Below are 21,673 nucleotides of genomic sequence, written 5' to 3'. Positions count from 1 at the left end.
ATGTAGAAATTAAGGCTCAAAGAAGTAACTTGCTTGCATTCTAAATAGTAAAGGATACAACCTGGTATTCAAACCCTGTCTGTCTCAGGCGTTTGTAGCAATGGGACCTGGCCAGGGACAGATGCAGAGCAAATCATGGAAAAGAGTATGGGCTTTAGAGTCAGGCTTGGTTTTGGAATCTTGATTGTATCATCATAAGTAGTGTGACTTGGCAAGGTCCTTAACTTGTCTAGGCCTCCATTTCCTCATATATAAAATGTCTTAATACCTACAAATGAGCCTGTTGGAAAGGTTGAATAAAACATGGATGCCAAGTGCTTGACTCATGGCCCAGCATTCTGTAGGCTGTCAAATAAACGTTAGTCTATTTGTCTCCCTCCTTTCAGGGAATTCCTTTAAAATCCTTTTATTTTTTATATCCTTTAAAATTCCCCCCCATAGGGCTGGCCCTGTGGCGTAGTGGTTAAGTCCGAGTGCTCCGCTGCTGGCGGTCCAGGTTCAGACCCCAGGCGCGCATCGACGCACCACTTGTCAGCCCATGCTGTGGCGGCATCCCATATAAAGTGGAGGAAGATGGGCACAGATGTTAGCCCAGGGCCAGTCTTCCTCAGCAAAAAGAGGAGGATTGGCATGGATGGTTAGCTCAGGGCTGATCTTCCTCACAAAAATAAATAAATAAAATAAAATTCCCCCCTGCAGATCCTCATTGATTTTTTTAAAACATTGTCTTTGGGTATGATTGTTTATTTTTTCCTGCAAGGCTATCATATACCCCACTGTGGCAGCACACTTGGCCATAGAAAGTAGTGGTTAAGAACTGTACCACAGATTTCTGTGTGATTATTATGAGCGAGTTACTTAACCTCTTTCTGCCTCAGTTTCATATGTAAAAAGTGGGTATTAATAGTACCTACCATAAAGATTTGTTGTGAGGATTAAATAATATATATGAAGTCCTTGGAACAGTGCCTGGCAGATAGTGCTGTTTAATCTTTGCTACTATTAATATCTGTAGATTACAGATAATAATACCTACTTTGTATGGTTATTATGAGAATTAAGTGAGATAAGTGTGTCAACTCCTTAATATTTTGCCTGACAAATATATAACAAATTAATAGAAGGAAATCTTACTGTCCACAAAGATATCATGACACTCTCATCAAATGCCTTGCTGAAATGTAGCTCTGTTCTGTGTATCAGTGATTTTAAAACTTTATCATGCACAAGAATCACCTGGAGATCTTGTTAAAATGTAGATTCTGATTCAGCAGGTTTGTGGTGGGGCCTGAGAGTCTGCATTCCTGACAAGCTCCTAGGTGATGCCAGCGCTACTGGTCTGCAGACTTCACTTGGAGTAGCACTGCCATATATTACATTCCCTTATTTTTCAGTCTAGTTGTGTTCTTTCTTGAAAGACTTGCTTTCAGTAAATTGCTTCTGGTGATCACTCTTCCCCTCTCTAAAAGCTCAAAGCCCACCTTTTTAAAAAAGAATCTGTTGGCCAGGGCTAGGTATATATCAGCCATGCCGTTTACCAAGGATTGATGTCAAGGTTGTCAGGGACTGGGAACTTTTGTAGCCCTCAGTAGATGCTCCCTCTTGGAAATTAGGATTATGTTTGCTCATCCTCAGGCTTTGACACCTTGCTCATCCTTGAAGTTCTACAGCAGGGAGTTCATCAGGCTCCCCTGGAGTTCTCAGGATCATAAGGTTTTACAGGTCTGGAGGCTTGAACTGATTTGGAATAATTAGGGGCTCTACTGTTTTGAGCTTCAGTTCTTGCTTTCCACAAGGCTTCCCCTCTTCAAGTTGAAGATTGTATTTACTGGTAGAGAAATGAAAGAAGTAGGCGTTGATCTAGACAGTTCTGAGAAAGCCCTTTTTGTTATCCTTAGCTTCTTTATTAACGGGTCTTGGCTTATTCTGGACTGTGACTTTCCCTGCGTTTCTCCTTTAGGTCAGAACCACCACTCTCTTATCTTTTTTACTTGCCGTCTTTGTACATGTGTGTGTTTGTGGGTGGCCTTTTAATATCTATACTCATAGAGAATGCTAGATTTTTCCCTTTTTAAATTTGAATTGCTATAATTAATTGCATAATTGATTGTCACAATCTCACTTTTGAGGATTTCTTTAAAAAATACCAGCACATCTGTCTTTAGAGTTTTAGATTATGAAATTTTAATTTTGTGAAATCTACATTTTAAAGCACTATAACACAATGGATAAAAATGTGGGCTCATCAGAGTTGGAAAACCTGGGTTGTGGTGCAGGCTCCACCACTTTTCTTGTTTTGGGACCTTGGGCAAGTTACTTAACAGTTGGAAATCTTAGTTTTCTCATCTGTAATATGGGGATAATAGAGTATCAGCCTCCTAGGGCCATTGAGAGGACTTGACAATCCCTATAAAACTCAGTATCTGATTGTGGTTAGGACTCAATATCCAATAAATATTAGCTATCGTTAATAGCTAATTTTGTTAAAGGTCTAGTGTTTAAATCAGTGTAGTAAGGTTTACCTAATGCCTTCACAGATAGCCAATTATTTGATCATGTGAAGTAGGCAGGTATTCTCCTTTTTGGATAAGGAAACTATGGTGTGAAGAGTTTTGACTGGCCTGAGGGCACACGACTGTGGCAGAACTGGGTCATTAATCCAGGATTACTGGTGCCACGTCTAGGACTTCCTCTCTTAACTGCCTTCTGACAATACTTAGCTGTTGGCTATCACATTTTCAAAGATTACATGGTTACTTTCTCTTTGATGGCCTTTTAATTTTTCAGCTAGTCTGTCTTGTTGGTCTGGATTAAGTCCAGTATGTGTAGTTCCCTCATCCTTTTAGGGTGAAACTGTCAGCAGGTATTTGTCAGATTTTCTACCCCCTCCACCCTTTTAAGATAAATGTGACATCCAGCAAATGACGAGGTGCTTGAAGTTCCCTATCTCTAACATCATCACCACCATGCCAATTTTGGGATCTGAGTCAAGAAAATAATCCATATTCTCTATTATTGAGCAGCCTGAAGGGTACTTCAACAGCTGTATCATGTCCATTACTCTTTCATCCTCATTCCGAAATTCTCTAGTGTGGTTTGTGGATTTCTACTGGGGAATATCATTTTGAGACACATTGCCATCCCACTTCCCCTTTTGAAATTTGAATGAGATTTGCCCAACCATTGGCATACTGCATTCACAAATCCACTACACTGAGGTTTTCATGGGTAGGGACCATGTCTTATTTATTTTATAAAATTCATAAACTTTATTTTGTATATAATACAAATACAAATAATAATGTATTTTGTATATAATCTGTTACAGATGTTTGAAGTTAAGATATTGGCGATTTAATTCTCAGATATTTTCTTTTGTGACTTAATAGTCACCTCTCCCATTGCTTTTCTTATGTCATTTCTAATATTCTTTCCCAGTTTTATCCAGGAGTTTTTCTCTCTTTCTCTATTTTCAATTTTAAGCTCTCATAATCAGATTGGCAAGTGTTCGGACAAACATGTTCTTCCTAGTCCCTGTGAAGGACACTCTTTTAGCAAGCCGAGAGCCCATCATCATTCATACATTTACTCACCAGAATGGTGCCAGGTACTGTGCTTGGTGTTGAGTATGCTGTTGTGAGCATGGAAGACTTGGCCCCTGCACCTCCCCATGCTCACAGTCTAATGCTAACAGATAGACAATAATATAAGCTTTTATAATACTGTGTGCCTGTCTGGAAGGCAGTAAAAACTTCCAGGATGAAGAAGTGGGATTTAGACTGACACCTAAAGGGTGAATAGGAATAAATCAGGATTGGGAGTAGCAGAAAGAGAAGAATATTCCAGCATGATCTGGAAAGTCAACTCCAATTTATTGACAGTCATTCATATTCCTGCCTTTTTTTCCCCTAAAGTCTCAGCCATCAATTGGAAGAAGAGATTAAAATTGTTACTAAAAGCCTCCCCCACCCCCTAGGTCCTCCAAATCTTTCAGATTTTTTTTCCCCTAGAAGGACTTTGCAGGTTTCTCCTGGTTAAGTGGTTCACCCTCTCATTAACCAGCTGGAATGGGTAACAGTTGGCAAGCTACTTTCAGGTTCCTCCTTATGGAGGGTGAAACACACACACACACACACCTCCTTATGGAGAGTGAACTACACACACACACACACACACACACACACACACACACACCTCCTTATGGAGAGTGAACTGCACACACACACACCCCACCTCTGGGAACCTGGATGACTTTGTTCTTGCTGATGGTGAGGAGCTTCCTGGTTATTCTCTAGATTTCTGTTTTTTTCTACGTTTCTCTTCTGTGTTACATCCTACTGCCCCTCAACCTCTTGACATGGATTTTCTCCCATGACAATTTAAAAGTGTTTACTTCCTTGTTTTCTTGTTGAATTATTTCCTACATTGTCTCTGGGAGTTCTTCATTCTCTTTGATAACCTTTGTTTGGAGTATGGTTTTTAAACCTGACAGGAGAGATACCAGCTAGTGTTTAGTAAATATGCTGTTGGCAAATGCCTCCAGCAGGAGAGTGAGTGTGGCACAATTCCTCCAGTGCCTTGGAGCATACCCTGTTTAGGGTTTGGGTTTTCTAAAAGCAACGATAATCTTCTGTCCCTTTGTAGAGCTCTCTAACTCATTCCCTTTGGCCCTGATGATAAAGACTATCAATAAACATCATTTGGTGGCATAGTTTAAAATACTTTTTAAAGCATTATGTTCAGATATCCGTATTATATATATTTTAGTTAAAGACTATATAAAATTAATACATTTTATTTTTTAAGTAGATAATATAGTCACATGATTTAAACTTAAAAAGGTACAGAAGAAAATCTGTCAAATGTTCTCCCTCTTGCCGTGTCTCTTAGCCACCTAGTTCTCCTCTGAGACAATCAATATTACCAGTTTCTTGTATATTCTTGCAGAGTAATTTTGTGCATAGACAAACACATGACGTATATATTATCTGATAAGATGAATGATATGTGTCTTGTATTTCTCAAGGCCACCTAGGAGAGTGGAAAGACTATAGAATCTGTCAAGACTTGGATTCAAACTTCAAAATCTCAGCTCTGCCTTTATTAGTTGAGTGACCTTAGGCAGCTTGCTTAGGCTCTGTGTGCTTTAATTTCTTTATGTGGTTGTTAATACTTAGCTTGCCAAGGCTGTTGAGTATGATGTATGTACAGTTCCCTCTTTGGCACATGTTAAATGCTTCACAAATGGTTGCTACCTTTATTATTTCTTGCTGGACCACACTCTTTGACCTATGTGAACTAGGAGGGGCAAAGTTTTGCTCTAACAAGTGAATGGATTGAATTGCCTTCTTGACTGTAATGTGTGACTGATGCTCTCTTACACATGGAAGGGAACCATGAGCCAAGGGAGACAGAAATAGCATTTTGAAAGGAATGGAACATTTTTTGTTTGTCAGGTATTGGAGACTGGCTATTCCAGGTCTAGGGCCTTCATACTTGGCTAGTGGAGTGCTGATAAACCCTAGCCCTTTACTTCCGCTGGTAGGAAGTCATTAACACTGAGGAGCTTTTCATGTTTAATAGCTCAATTAACTCTGGCCCTTCAGTATCGCCTAAAGCTTTGGACTCTTATGGGAAACTTCACTTGGTCAGCCCTACTTTGGGTTTCCTGTTGTTTAGTTCCCAGTGTGATGTTAATCCTTTACTAGTAGTTAGCTTTTTTTCTTTTTGGTTCTTGCACAGTGCTTGATGTAGTAGATGGAAGAGTCTGGCATTTCATAACCATTCTCATTTGGTTTCATCAGGGGATGGTGCTAGGCCTTTCTTCATGGTTATCTGGCTTGAGCATTTTTGATGGGATTTGTAGGGGTTTGAGTTTGAAGTTCACTTGGTCTCTTAATGAGTGGAAGAAAGAGATTTTATATCTTGCAACACATGGATACCAGAATAGAGAGACCTGATAATGTGGGGATATCTTTTAAAGTCAGAAAATTTTTGAATACTTATTGTGCAAGGTTCTGCGCTGGATGTTGTAAACAGTTGGTTGTGAGTTCCCAAAATACTGTTACCCAGATTGCTGGGAGTAGTCCTATTAATGATTTATCTTTCGTAGACAAGTTATATTTACTGTATCCTCTTTGAAAGGACTTGATATTTAGTATATTGATAGAGAAGATTTAATTGGGGAATCACTGGAAGGTAGAAATGCCTACCCATTTGAATATGTGAACCTAGGAATTGTGTCATGTTTTATTTATTAGGAATTGTGAAGTACAGAATTTCTAATAGCTAAGGCCTGCACAAGGAATCAGAAAAAATTTTAAGAGATATTAAAATACTCCATAGTTTCTTTGACTTTTCGAAGGAAAGCATTAGAAATTAAAGACAAAAGTGAAACTTATTTTTAAAAAAGTTTGGTCCATGGAAATAGAGTGAATAAATAGAGACAGTTAAGGAAAGGTGAGTTGAAATCAGTTAGACTTGAGCGCACGGTAAATACTTTTTAACAAATAAAGTGAAGCAGGTCTGATGGCAAGCACTCTCCACTGCCTTCCTGTGTGAATTTTTCAGCTGCTTTATGATCCAGGAACTGACTTCAGCTGGAGGTAGACTAGGAATGCAGATGATAAACCACTGAAATGTTAACAAATTTTTACTTGGTTCATTGATCTGTGGTATACTCATTTTTAAAAAAAAAAAAAAAAGTTTTTTCTTTTTAAAAAATAAATGAGTCAGTTATTGCCTTTAAAATGAGAACCATTTATTTACAGTTAGAGATAGCTGCACAGATTTGGTTTTCATTTTTAACTTTTTTTTTTTGATTAAAAATTTGGAGGGCTGCCCATTGGAGGTTTTTTTTTTTTCATTTTTAGAAAGTTTTAGTGGCAGTAGTAATTATAGTATAATTTAAGTAATATTGGTAGTAATTTAAGTAAACAAATAGAACTATTTTGGATTTAATTATTTTGGATTTAATTTGAAATTCATGTATATTTTTCCATTTTATTTTTTTCTAGAAGGAAAGTAATAAAAAACCATGGAAACAAAAGGATAAAAGGTTTTTGGTTCAGTGTTTTACAGATTAATGCTATGTTTGGGATCTCTTAGTGTTTTTAACAGAAAACTGTGATGTACTTTGATGGCTGCATAATGGTCCATTATATGGACATTCCATAATTTATTCATTTGCCTATTTATTGTTTTAGATTATTTCTAATACTTTGCCTTTAGAAACAATGCTACAGTAAATAGCCATATATCCAGTACTCATTGCAGCATTGTTTCTAATGCCAAAATATTAGAAACAACATGTGTATATCAATCTGTCTTTTTACCATCATGCTTATATTTTTGTACAGTAGATTGCTAGAAGTGGTAGTGTGGGTCATAGGGTTTGCACATTTTAAACTGTGCTAGATAAGTGCCAAATGAATACAAAGAAGTGGTATGAATTATATAGTTACCACATTGTGTGAAAACCCCCACTTCTCATATTATTGCCAACACTGTATGTTATCAGTCTTTTTAATTTTGGTCAATTGATACAAATGGTATTTCTCTTTAAAATTTGTCTTTTAAAATATATACATTTTATTATTTAGCTTTTGACTAGGTTGTACATGGACATGGTTTAAAAGACATAAAAGTTTATAGTTTACATTTCCATCCTGTTTCCCAGCCCCAATTCAGTCCTCTCCCCAGAGGTGACCAATGTTAGCAGTTTTTTGTGTATTCTCCTATAAATATTTTATGCATATATGAACAAATTCATGTAATATATTTTTCCTATTAATTGGCATATCACTTGTATCATATATAAGCAAAAGAGTGTATACAAAAATCCTATATATACATAGGCTTACTTCTGGATTTATTCTCTTCTTTAAAATTCCTATCTTTATGCATCAGGTTTCTTTTTATCTTGTTGCACTATATGACCTTCAATACAATGTTACATAGTAGTGGTAATAGAGGGCCTCCTGGCCTTCCTATCTTTAATAGAAAAAAATTTTTTTAATGTGTCACCATTTAATATGATGATTGCTTAGGTTTCTGTTAGATAATCCTTAGCAAATTAAAGTAGTTCCTCCTGTTCTTAGTTTGCTAATTTTTTTAAAAAAATCATAATGAGTGTTGAATTTTATTCAGTGCATTTGTAGCAACTGTTGAGGTTATATACTTTTTCTCCTTTAGTGTCTGTTAATATAGAAAATTGCTTTGATAGGTCTCTTAATGTTAAACTGTCTTTTCATTCCTGGGATAATCCCCCTTTGGTTATGATGTCTATTTCCTCTATTACACTGCTCTTTCAGTAATGTGCGAGTTGTCTGTACCATGAAGTTTTTTCTTTTTTTTTTGTGAGGAGTACTAGCCCTGAGCTAACATCCGATGCCAATCCTCCCCTTTTTCTTGAGGAAGATTGGCCCTGGGCTAACATCCGTCCCCATCTTCCTCTACTTTATATGGGACACCGCCACAGCATGGCTTAACAAGCAGTGCCTGCCTCTGTGCGTGCATGGGATCCGAACCCTGGGCCGCTGCAGCGGAGCGCGCGCACTTAACCGCTGCACCACAGGGCCAGCCCCTGTACCATGAAGGTTTAATAGAACATGGTGTAAAAATCATCTGAGCCTGTTGGTGGTTTTTTTTTTTTTTTTTCCGGTAGGGGACATTTGACTTTTTTTTTTGGTAGGGGACATTTGACAACTCTTGTTTTTTAATTTATGTTTCATTGATACTCAGTAGTCACTAGTATTTCTAAAAGTAAATCTTAAAGGTTTCTTGGTTCTTCCTCCTCTTGTGTGCCCTCTAAATGTTAATGTTCAGAGTTCTGTTGTTCATTATACATTTTTGTTAGGGAGATATTATTAGAGATATTTATTTGTGCCAGGCACAGTGCTAGGAGCTAGGTGAATAAAATAGACATGATCCCTGCCTTCTCAGAACTTCCCTCCCTGCTGCTAGGGTTTTTTCCTTCTAGTCTGGCTTCCCCACTGCTAACAGAGTCATTTTTAGGGGGGAGAAGAGGACCAAACTTTTCATCTCATCCTTTTGCTTAAAGATCTCTATTGACTCCTTCATGTCTATGAGGGTCGTGTCTGGAATCTAGAGCACAGCATACAAGGGCCTTCCCAGTGTGGCTCAGCCTCCACATCAGCTCATCTCCCACCGTTCTCATACACGCTGGACGTACCAGCCACATTGCATTCCCTATAATCCCTGTTCTTTCATGATTCTGCCTTTACACATTTTGTTTTTTCTAACTAGAATGCCTGTCTCTGCCTGGCAAATTCCTACTTGTCCTTCAAGGCACTCCTCTAAAAAGATTTTTTTTTTCATTCTCCTAGAGAGAGTTTGAATCCCATAGTGCTCTGTTCATAGATCTGTCCTAGAATTTATCAAATTATATGATGATGATCTATTTATATATATTAGTATTTTTTGTTGACTTTAATTTTTAAATTATTAAAAACATGAAAATGGCTGTGTAGGATGGTGGGATTATGGGTGACCTTTTCCTTTTTTGCTAATTTCCTTTATTACACTGTTTCATAACATGATAAAATCAGAAATTTTTCTTAAAACTTTTTCCTGCCTAGATAGCGTTAAAACCCTTTTTAAGAAAGCATTGGCTTTTTTAAAATCACATTTTAAGAAAAGGCAGAATTTTCCTGATAAAATGAAAATATTTGAGATAAACCAGTAAATATTAATTCAAGGAGACTAGGTTTATTTCCATGTTTGGCACAATAACAAAGGGCTAATGGAAAGATTGTAGTATTGATTGATTGATTGAGTGTTGTTGTTGTTGTTGAGGAAGATTAGCCCTGAGCTAACATCTGTGCCAGTCTTCCTCTATTTTGTATGTGGGTCGCCACCACAGCATGGCTGATGAGTGGTGTAGGTGTGTGCCGGGGATCCGAACCTCCAAACCCAGACTGCTGAAGTGGAGCGCACCGAACTTAACCACTGTGCCATGGGGCCGGCCCTGAAAGATTGTAGTTTTTAGTTTGAAAATTCAACAAACCTTACCTTGCTGCATTATAGCAAGCTGCTGTGTCTTAGCTCAGATTCTGTTTCCTAGCAAATTGATATGGACTAAAGGGATTAATAGACATAACAAGGCAACGATTCACAATGAAGGAAAGGTGGGAAAACAGGCATAAAAGGAAGGTAGTTTACTAATGCATCTGTCACAGAAATTAATGGGGAAATGGCATATTTGCTGAAATACAGAGGTGACTTCAAATTTGGTAAAAGGCAGACACTGAGTTTTACATTGAATCATTCTCCTTATTTAGGTATTCAGTGCAGAGTGACTGACTGAATTTTTTTTTTAACTGTGGTAACATTGGTTTATAACATTATAGAAATTTCAAGTGTACATGATTATACTTCTCTTTCTGTATAGATTACATCATGTTCACCACCCAAATACTAATTGCAATCCATCACCACACACATGTGCCTAATCATGCCTTTCGCCCTTTTGCCCTGACTGAATTTTTTGCGTGGTGTTTGTCCTGCAGAAAGCTGTTCCTTTATTATAATGAGAAATAGCCTCTAGTCAGTTTGATGGTATTAAAAAGGACTTGTGCTCAGGATGGCAGTGTTAATCCCCAGAGCTGCCAGTGTAGTCTGAAAGTAGGGCCAAAAGGACTTAGAAATGGAACCAGGGGTATAAATACTTCTGGACTCTGCTTCTTCTGTATTGCCACAGAGTCCTGAATGAGGAGGAGTTGTTCCTTTAGAAACTGTTGTCTTGCAGTTGAACACATATTGGAGGTTTCTAATTTAAATTTATGCTTTTGGATAAAATGGATTAGAGAGATTTGAATTGCTACAGGCTAGAGAGAAATAACAGAGGTCACTTGATTCTGAGGAACTTTATCTGTTGAAAAAGTTTCAGTGTGAAATAACTGGAGAAAAGAAGAAAAAGAGAATGAACAGCCATTCAGAGACTACCTTCCACGTACCAGATACTGTGGTAGATGCTTTTCTTTGATTGTCTCCTCTAAGCCTTATCTCTTCAGATGAGGAAATTGAGGCTCAGAGAGGTTAAATGACTTACCCAAATATCACACAGCAGTGAGTGAGAGGATGGGTTCTTTCTGACTCCCAAACCCACTAGACTGGTGGACTTGTTCCTTGATGGTTAGGTGGCTGACATCCCAGGAGTTTATTTTAAGAGCAAGTTTCTTATGAGTCTGGCTCTTTACTTCCTCCCACATTGTCTTGGAATCCAGGATTTAGGGTACTGCCTGTGGAACTGAGTACCAGCACATTTTACTTGACCTTTTGGGAGGCTAGCCCCTTGCCTAGAGCTCATCTCAAAATTGTAGCTGCTCTTGGGAGTTTGATGTAATGTGAAGACTATGTTGTTGGTTTTATTCTCTCCTATACCATATTTTAACACCAGTGAATAGCGTCCAGGGTGTAATCCACTTAATTGACAGACTTCTCAGCCATTTTATAGCAGGTTCTCTAGTATCTTTATCCTCATAGCCATAGTAAGAAACTTGTTTTTATTTATTTAAACACGATTGTGGGAGAAGTAATTACAGTAAGCTTTTGATTACGCTGAAACAAATCTTACCCATACCTGAAAAGCTGGTTGTGAGGAGGGTTGTAAGTGGTAATGTTAGTTTTTCTGTACATCAGTTCAGACCTTTTCCCAACGGAACACCGAAGCTGTTTGAACTGTGACCACTCTTTAGCTGCCAGGTGTTAACAACTTGTTACTCATAAGCCTAGATAGAGTCAAACCACTAACCTTGAATTAAAGTATATTGTAAGCTGTGACTCGTCATTTGGCTCATTCTTTCTTTCACCAGGAAATATACTGAATATTAATTTCAGGAATTTCAGTTATCCCTTTTGAAGAGTGTCTTGCTCCTTAAAATATCTGGGACTTGGGGCCGGCCCCGTGGCGTAGCAGTTAAGTGCGCACGCTCTGCTGCTGGTGGCCCAGGTTCGGATCCCGGGCATGCACCAAGGCACCGCTTGTCAGGCCATGCTGTGGCAGCGTCCCATATAAAGTGGAGGAAGATGGGCACAGATGTTAGCCCAGGGCCAGTCTTCCTCAGCAAAAAGAGGAGGATTGGCATGGATGTTAGCTAAAGGCTGATCGTCCTCACCAAAAAAAAAATATATGGGACTTGTTTTTCTGGTAACCACAAGTTGGTCTCTACTCAGTGGTTGTGCCAAATCCATGTGTAAACAGAGGGAGAAATCTGATTAATTGTCTAGAGAAAGGCTTGTCTAGAGAAAGACCATCCTTTCTGACTTCTTTCAGAGGTTCATCTCTTCCACCAGAGGGATGGGGATACAGGAGAGTGAATCTGAGGCTGAACATAGCAGGTGGTGTATGTGTGTATTTGTGTCTGTAAATATCACATCATTGTTTACAGTACACTGGACTTTCTTCATGCAAGGCCTAGTCAGGCCAAATCAGGAGGAATTGTTCCCGTGCTTAAAGCCAAGAATAACATCCTGACCAGCAGGGGACAGAGGTCAGCTCAAGGCAACGGCTCTTGGGAGCTACAGGACATTGAGAACCTTGAAGGAACTGAGTTTAATAAGAAGGGAGCCAATATGCACATTGAAAGTAGTATGTGAAACCTGCTTGTCTCTTATTGGGATATGGCTTATTTATGAAAAGTGAAAAATCATCTTAACAGTTGGATATTTGATGAGTTCATATCACCTCCTGGTCATTTAACTATGTTTTCCCCTCCTGCCTACATATTGATTTGTCTGTTTATTGTTTTTATTAGAAAAAGGGGAAAAGTATGTTCTATTATTCTGGTGTTTTATTCTACAAGCAGCTTCAGAGAAGCCCAGGAGAGGTCTGGATTTAAAAGATAATATGTTAATTAAAAAACAAATACCCTTCACAAAATCTTCCGGAGTGGCTGAAGTTTTGTTTCTGGGATCTTTATGTGCTCACTTCTCTTCTTTTCCCTTCCGTCTTTCCTCATTCTGATGCTGGCCACTCACCCCACAGAGGCAAGTCAGACTGTTTTCTGGTGGAGCATTCAAGTTTGTCCTGTTGTCTTCTCTGGGACTCATTTCTCTGGTCTGACTTCAACTGGTTCTGGGCCAGAGTGATCGTTTGAAAGCTTTTCTTCATGGCCTTTATTTCTTGGCTCTTTTAGCGCACTTTGCCTGATTTGTTTTGCTGGTTCTCTCCTTTTCTGGTAGTGTAAGTTACACTGCCTTAGTTGGAAGGTTCTCAAACTCAGGTGCAGCCTCAGGCCTCTTAGATTTCACTCTGGTTTATAAGTACCTTTTTCCTTTCCTAGAAATTGGAGGATGAATCAGGTGCGCTGTCCTGAGATATTGCTGACTCTTCTGGGAGTCTAGTTTGCCTAGTTGTTTAAACGCATATGTAGCAATTTGGATTGTATTTGTGAGATAGGACTTGTTGCCAAGGCTCTGAAGTAGGTCATTGCTGTTTTCTCCTCTCGTTTTTCAATAGAAAACTTTAGAGGTGAAGAGAGAATTACCTTGTCTGTCGTCACATAGTAGGTTAGTCTTACACCTTTTGAAGCAAACATCATTTTTGTATTCCTTATACTTCTTAGCATAGATATTAACAAATAGTTAATAAATGCATAATAGTTTAATAAATACATCTTAACTGTAAGTTGATTGGTTGATGCATTACATTTCAGAATTCTCATCAAGTTGATCACATTTTGGACCCACATGTCAGAGACGTTTCTGGATGGAAGGAACCTAATAGCCATGCAGAAAGTATTTAGCAGTTTAGAATACGCATGCAAAAAATCCCATTGTAAATCTTATTCTAAAATGAAGAAATGGGTAGTTTGGCTACAGCAGAAACTGGTTATAAATGTAAGGAAAAACAGAGTGAGAGAGGATAAAAGAATATAATCAAGAGATAGAAACAGTTCCAGAAATGGCATCTTGCCGGCTTGAGATCAAACAGTGAAAATGAAAATTTCCCACCCCTCCCCCAATATTAGGCTCACTACCCCTCTCAAACCACTATCCAAAGGGGCTGTTAATGGCTGTTAACTCTCTGGGCGCTAGTGTCTGGTTTTTGGGTTTTGGGGCTACCATGTGAAGCATAAGGAGGTCCTGTGGGGTCAGTCAGTACAAAGAACAGTTGGCCTTTTGATTTGTTAAAATCTTCCTAATAGTTTCGCTGCTCTCAAATAGTACTGCTAATTCCAAAGGCAAAACCATTTTCTGATTGTTTTGCTGTGTCCAATTGGCTTGTGCAACCAAAGCAGCAGCCGAGACTGCACTACTATACTGCGCATTATGCAATAACCCTTCGGGGAGACCATCCACCTTTTTTTTAACCTTAAAAAAACAAACTCTGGGCCCGGCCCTGTGGCCGAGTGGTTAAAGTTCCACGTGCTCTGCTTCAGTGGCCCAGGTTCATGGGTTCTGATCCCGGGCGCAGACCTACTCCACTCACCAGCCGTGCTGTGGCGGTGTCCTACATACAAAATAGAGGAAGGTTGGCATGGATGTTAGCTCAGGGTGAGTCTTCCTCAGCAAAAACAAAAACAAAAAAAACAAAAAACCCAAACTCTGCTGTTTTTTGCTTTGGGGCCAGTAATTTGCATCTCATTTGAGAGCCTTGGTCTCCCCCCTCATTATTTCTTCATGCATCCCTGTGCTAAGCCCCGCTCTCTGAACCTGGCTCTGGCTTCTGGCCTCTTTGAGTTTTATGAATGTTGGCTATGTATTTCTGGTTTCAGACCTGTTTCCAACTTTTGTCTTTCCCTGCTCCCTGTAGTAACTTTGGTTTCAGACTTGCTTGGGGAAAGGATGATATTTTTTTCTTGTTTGTTTTTTGTTTCCATAAATATGTTCTCTACTTATTAATTATTCTTTACTTTCTTTATCAAACAGGCCACCAAGCAATTTCTTGAAGAGATTAACAAGTGGACAGTTCGGTACAATGTTTCCCCTCTGTCTTGGAATGTGGCTGTCAAGTTCCTCATGGCCCGGAAGTTTGATGTGCTCCGAGCCGAAGAGTTGTTCCACTCCTACAGAGTACGTAGCTCAAAGGTGGACCAGACCTGTGGCAGCTGGGCTCTCTATGTTGCTGTTCTCTCTGCCACACTCTACACACACAGTGGTTCTCTAAGTGTTCCCCCTACTCCCATAAAAAAAAAAAAAAAGTGGATCAGTATCCAAGAGCCCTACTTTGGAGTCAGAAAATCCTTCTGAAGAGGTACAGAATCTCCCTAAATTAAAAAGAAAAAAAAGGGAAAGGAGGACAAAAAGCACTAGGATTATTTTAAGACTCAGGCTCGGGCTGGCCCTGTGGCTTAGCGGTTAAGTGCGCATGCTCCGCTGCTGGCAGCCCGGGTTCGGATCCTGGGCACGCACCGACGCACTGCTTCTCCGGCCATGCTGAGGCCGAGTCCCACGTACAGCAACTAGAAGGATGTACAACTGTGACATACAACTATCTACTGGGCTTTGGGGGGAAAAATAAATAAATAAATAAAGTTAAAAAAAAAAAAAGACTCAGGCTCACTTGCCCCGATCTTGTGGGTTACTTCATTCAGTATTTGTTCATTTATTCGACAGATACTTACTGTATACCTACTGTGTTCCAGGTGCAGAGATTACCATTTAGAAAGAGAGAGTAAACAATTATAGAAATGTTATGATAGGCCAGTACTGGGTTCTGTGGAAGCACATTTAGTTAGGAGGGTCAAGGAAACCTTCCTGAAGAAAATGACTTCTAAAATAAGATCTGCAGAATGAGTAGGAATCAGACAGGTAGGGTAGTATGGCAGAGGGAACAGCAAGTTCACATGCTTAGTGGCAAGAGAGAAATTGAGCTCTGCAGAAATGCTGAGAAGGAATGGGGGCATGGCAAGAGACTGAGCAGCAGAGGTGAACAAAGCTAGATCAGAGAGTATCTGCTTTTTCTTAAGGGCAGAGAAATTCATTGAAGGTATAAACAGCAGAATGACTCGATCAGATTTGCATTCTAGAAAGATTTTCCTCACTGTGCTTTACAGAATGGATCAGAAGGACTATACTGGAGACAGGCCAATTAGAAGGCTGTTGTACTTACTGAGAGAGAGATGATTGTGGTGTCATTAAGCATAGCATCAGGGGAGATAGAGAAAAAGTGGGCAGATTTTAGAAGTAAAATTACTTGCACAGGTTGCTTAAACTGGTCTGTGAGGAAAGAGGTGCAAGAGTTTCACTTGAGTGGCAGAGTAAATGGTGGTGGCATTCACTAGTTTAGGAGACACTGAAGTGGGTACAGGTATGTGGAGAGAGAAGGCTATGAGTTCAGTTTGGCCATGTTAAGTTTGAAGTGCCATTGGGATATCTATGTTCTCTAAGAAGTTAGAATATGAGTCTAGGGTTCAGAAAAAAAATCTGGACTAGAAGTAGAGGTTTTGGAGTGACCAAAGTAGGGCTGAATATTGGAGCCATGAGAATGGGTGAGATCATCCTAGGAGAGTGTGAGAAATAGGAAGATGTATAGGACAGAACTCCACCTCAGACTTTTTGCTTTCTTTGGTCCAGTATTGTTTTCAAAGTTGAATTTTGAATGTGTTACATAGGGCATGCACTATCCTGTGATCCTAGCACTAATGCTGTCTTCATTTGCTGCCTTGCCTCTGAAGGCATTTGAATTTGATTTTAGGGAAGGATTGAGGAAGACTATAAACAAAGACCTAGCTTGTTTTATTCACTAGTGTCTTCCTAGTACTCAGCTCAGTGCCTGACATGTAATAGTTACTCTACAGATATTTGCAGAATGAATGAATGAGTCAGTCAGTGAATTGAGTGAGCAAATAAATGAAAAAAAGCCCACAGAAGAGACTCAGGAGTAGTTGAAGAAATAGGAAAACCAAGAGAGTATTCTCTGTCCAGGATAGACAATGTCTCAGGAAAAAGGGAATGTGAATGGTTAATCTTGTCATTCAAAAGAAGGACTGAACATGCCCAGTGGATTCAGTGACAGGAAGGTTTTGGTCACTGGAGCAGGAGCTCTCAGTGGTGTGGTTAGATTGGGAGTAAATGAGAATGCAGTGGATTGAGGGTGAGCTTAAAGAATCTGGCCATGAAGATGAGAAGAATGAGGTCATAGGAGCTATTGCTAGAGAAGATATCGAGGGGAGGGATGCTCCGGCTCCTATTTAAGATAGGAGAGGCCTAAGCATGGAGGATGTGTGAGAATGTCTGCTTCCAGACAGTTTTTTGGTACATATTTTAATATCCTGGTACAATATCAGTGCTGCTGCATGTTTAAGAACTTTGACCCTGCACCCTAATGGTTCATACTGGTTGGTCTTCGGGGTTAGGATTCTCACTGATTCAAAGGAAAATATCCTATCTAAGGGGCTGATAAGGTGGCATTGGACATGAATTCTGATAACACTCTCTGTTGACCAGGAAGAGGGTTACAAAGGAATTCATGATTCAGTTAATTGACTTCTAAAGTCCCTTATCTCTGAGATTTGGTGGTTACATAAAGTTGTCCTGGATATACAGTATTTTCGTATTAATTCTTCTTGCTGTGCTTTCTTTTAGGAAACACGAAGGAAGGAAGGCATTGTGAAGCTGAAACCTCACGAGGAACCTCTCCGTTCTGAGATCCTTAGTGGAAAATTCACCATCTTAGTGAGTCTATATGGACCTCTCTTGTAGTGTCTCCTTAGTTCCTTTTGTAGCTGATGTCTTCTTTGTACTTTGTTCCTAGACACCTTATCCTGAATTTAGAGTCTCAATAGTCAAGAGTAGATGTGAAGCAGTTGTGCAGTTTGACACAAAATTATTCTAGTAATAATTGAAATTATTGAGAATCAACTGTACAGTAGATTTAGAAAAGTTTCTTCATCCGTCCGTTAAGGTTAGTCAAGGCCTTTGGGATGAGTATAAGTGTGTCAGAGGCCCATTCTTCCTTATTTAACGCAGGCTCTCTCCACTCAGAGACCAAAGCCTTTCAGGTAAGTATATAAGGTACTTGTAACGCAGAGCATGGAAACTGTGGTCAGTCATATTCTATTTTTTTCCCCTGCTGCTTATTTTTTTTTTTTTTTTTTTGCCATCCTGCTTGGGAAATGAGCTAGGCAGCCAGTGTAGACCATCCTTTAATCTCTCTACAATTAAAGAGTTAAGAGAATGTGGTTTTTTCCTACCACAGGAATATGATCCAGGGGGTGTGAGAGTCAGTCATGGGATGATATAAACTTTCTTCCCTTTCTAGAGCAATTGATGCAAGTCAGAGAAGTATTGCCAGCATCCTTTTCTCTTCAGATCAAACCTTTGTCCAGAATATAAGAAGCCTTGGTGACTGTTGTGGTTTTCTATTCGATTTCTAAATGTTTCTTGCTTTTTATTTGCTCTAGAATGTTCGGGATCCAACAGGAGCCTCCATCGCCCTCTTCACTGCCAGATTGCATCATCCCCACAAGTCAGTCCAACATGTGGTACTTCAGGCTCTGTTTTACTTGCTAGACAGAGCTGTGGATAGGTGAGCATAGATATTATCTTTTAGGTGGTCTATATCCAGATGGGAAAGTGACAGTCCTTGATTTGATTAAACTCAGCAGTGCCTTGACCATGCTCCTAGGATGTGCCCTAGGCAGTGCTATGAATAGAAAACATTCCATGTCCTTAAGGGCTTGGAATATTTCCACGTACTATCAAGATGGTGGGTATTCTGTATCTTTACCTGCTTGGCTCTATTTTCAGGATAACAGAAGCTGAGAAAGCCAATTAACTAGCAATCCTCAGTGTATTGAGAATTACTTATTGAAAGAAAGTGAAGGGGAGATTGCCTATGCTGGTTCTTTTTCCTCATTCTCCCCTGAACGTTGATTTTCAAAACCCTCTGGGGCCTTAGTTTCTTTGTCTGTAAAATAGGAATAATGCCATTTATCTCAGAGGATTTTGAGAATTAGCATGCAGGAGACAAGAGTCTAAAAGTATATAATTTTATTTATTTATTTATTTTCCCCCCAAAGCCCCAGTAGATAGTTGTATGTCATAGTTGTACATCCTTCTAGTTGCTGTATGTGAGACGCGGCCTCAGCATGGCCGGAGAAGCGGCATGTCGGTGTGCGCCCGGGATCCAAACCCAGGCGCCAGCAGCAGAGCGTGCGCACCCAACCGCTAAGCCATGGGGCCGCTCCTAAAAGTATAAAGTTAAGCAAAATCATCTTTGTAAACAGGTACGTAAGCAAAAAGAACCAGCTCAGGTCATTTCTCTCTCCCCTCTAAGGTAAATGGTATTATTACTATTCTACAGACAAAGAAACTGAAGCCCCAAGAAGTTTTGTGACTCTAGTACAGTCATCACATATTAGTCCAATTAAGTCTAAGACCCTGGTTTCTTAACTCTTGGCCAGAGCTGTTTGTACCCTACTATGTTGTCTTTCTGCCATACTTTATTTTTTCCCTGGTGATTGCCATTTACAGTTTGTTATTGCTCTGGATGTCTTTGGCTGGTCCTCTGGATTAGAAGTGATATGTCAAGAGCTGAGATCTGAGATAGTGAGAGACAGCTGTGCACAACTTTAGTCATGCTATGGACGTAAGAGGATGGGAATAGTCAAAGGATTGTCTGAGATGGGGCTCTCTTGTCTAGTTCACTTGTTACTGCTTCGTTAGTGTTACTTTCATAGTACTTAGCTTCTGGTTTTGATGCTTAGTGGGAGTTATACCGAAACCACACACACAGCATTATTCTGAAAAAGAGAAGTTACCAAGGAGAGAGGACCACTGGTCTCAGAGGTCCTGTACTGCCCCATCAGAAGTGTGGCATTTCTCGGATTCCTGTGATTGGTCTTCAGGCATAATTCCCAGGATACAGGTTCCTTTGAAATGCTTCTTTATCTCAGAAGAATGAATGAAAGTCTCCTTTACCAGAAAATTCAGTACTGGGCTTCCTCCTTGGGGAGCTTAGAGAGTCAGAGCTCTCATATAGGCATGGCAGTGGCCAAAGCTTGCTCTTTCCTGTGTGAGTATTGGATTTCACAGCAGAACCACATAGGTAAACATAATTAAAACTTTGTTTTCATGATGTCTGTCCCTTTCTTAAAAACCCTGTGACTCCTCATTATTCAGAGGGTGCATATAAGATAAATAGATATGAACTCGTTTTTCCAAGCAAAATATTTTCACTAGTGAGTTTGTTTTCCCACGTTACCTTGAACCAGGATGAAAGAGGAGGAAACCCCTCCTCTTCGCTAAATCTTGCCTTTTGTCTAAGGCTCAGCTTCTATGATTGGCTGCCTCACCACTCCAACCTGTCATAAATAAAATTCTTTTTACTCTGACTTTAATAGCAGTTATTAATAATACCAGTCATTTTGTATTTAATTATACACAGCCTTATGATGTCATTTATCTTATACTGTTGTTTTTTTCACCTACCTCTAGATTGTAAGCTTCTTGAGGGCAGGGAACCTTCTTTTTAACATTATATAATGGAAAATTTCCAAATATCCATAGGTAGAGAGGAAATGGTATCATAAACTTCCACATACCCATCATGCATCTTCTTCAAAGTGATCTATAACCAATCTTGTTTCATTGATAGCCCCTCACCCACCCCTTACCCTTGATTATTTTGAAACAAATGTCAGAACTGTATTTTAAACTTCTTGGTGTTCCTGGTAGCATCCAGTTCAGGAATCCAACTCAGTAGGGAAGCAATTATTAGTAGGGAACTAGCTATTGTTGTAAACTTTATCTTCTGTACCCAAAAAAGTGAAAATCCTATTGCATTTGTATTTATTTCATGTGCTTTCACGGGATGAGCAATTTTCAGGAATATAGAACCTGCGTCATTATGCACCATAGCTTCTTTTTATTAAATTCTATTTCCCCTAGCACTGACTTCTCTGTATCCATCCCCTGCCACAGGCTGGAGCTGTGAGGGGAAAATCTGTAATTCTTTGAATTTGGCTCTTGATGAGCTTGTGGACAAATGGGAAGTCTCTAGACCTGGATAGTTTATTCAGTAATTGTGCCACTTGTTTAGGAGCATCTTTGTTCTTGGTGAATCATAGTCTCTCTGGGGTCATGAAAAAAGCAGTCAAGATTTAGCACTAACTGTAACACATTAGGGGCCATTTGAAACTAAGTCTACTGGAGAAACTTGGGTCTACCTCAGAACTAGAGATTTTGAAATGCTGTGTCGTGAGTGGGTGCTTCTGCCTTGGATTTTGTTGAAAGGATAAAAGTATGAAGGCTTCCAGGAGGTGATCCAAAACAATTAGGATACAGAATAACATTGAGACCCCTGATTTCAGGATTGTGTTTTGTGCTAAAAAATTTTCTCAATTGTAAATGTGAAAACTGTTGCTATCATCCGTGACTAGTCTAATCAAATAATTTGTTCCTAATGACCTTTTGGGTATGCAGATTAGAAGCAATAAGGATATGGCTTGGTCGAAGAGTGCAACTTTGAGAAGTCTTGAGGCATTAATGAGATTGGACCGAGGAATACTTCTCATATCTTCATGTGTTCCTAACTTCAGTCTGGGGATAGGCTCATCATCTCTTACTTCACTTTTTAAGAGGCTTTTCAAAGAGCATTTGTGGCTTTGTTCTCTTCCTTCAAGCCATAAGAGACAAATTCACCATCATTGAGCTTAGAGTTTTGTTTTACAGTTTCCTACAGGTCTTAAAGTATTTTCTTAGTGAT

At 39.4% G+C, this 21,673-nt stretch overlaps 1 protein-coding gene across 1 annotated transcript in view; it reads left to right on the top strand.

Moving 5' to 3' along the window:
• The window catches only part of PTPN9 (protein tyrosine phosphatase non-receptor type 9), a 75,751-nt gene that overhangs the window by 15,032 nt on the left and 39,046 nt on the right, over positions 1 to 21,673 (top strand). Inside the window, exons 2-4 of the mRNA XM_004421836.3 lie at positions 14,893 to 15,036; positions 17,551 to 17,640; positions 18,369 to 18,493. Coding sequence (XP_004421893.1) covers positions 14,893 to 15,036; positions 17,551 to 17,640; positions 18,369 to 18,493 — 359 coding nt within the window. The remainder of the gene's footprint in view (positions 1 to 14,892; positions 15,037 to 17,550; positions 17,641 to 18,368; positions 18,494 to 21,673) is intronic.

This window comes from Ceratotherium simum, chromosome 3, assembly GCF_057802395.1.
Source record: "Ceratotherium simum simum isolate JZ-2026a chromosome 3, ASM5780239v1, whole genome shotgun sequence".
Taxonomy (NCBI): Eukaryota; Metazoa; Chordata; class Mammalia; order Perissodactyla; family Rhinocerotidae; genus Ceratotherium; species Ceratotherium simum.
Note: the sequence above shows the minus strand (reverse complement) of the source record. Positions and strands in the feature narration are given on the sequence as shown.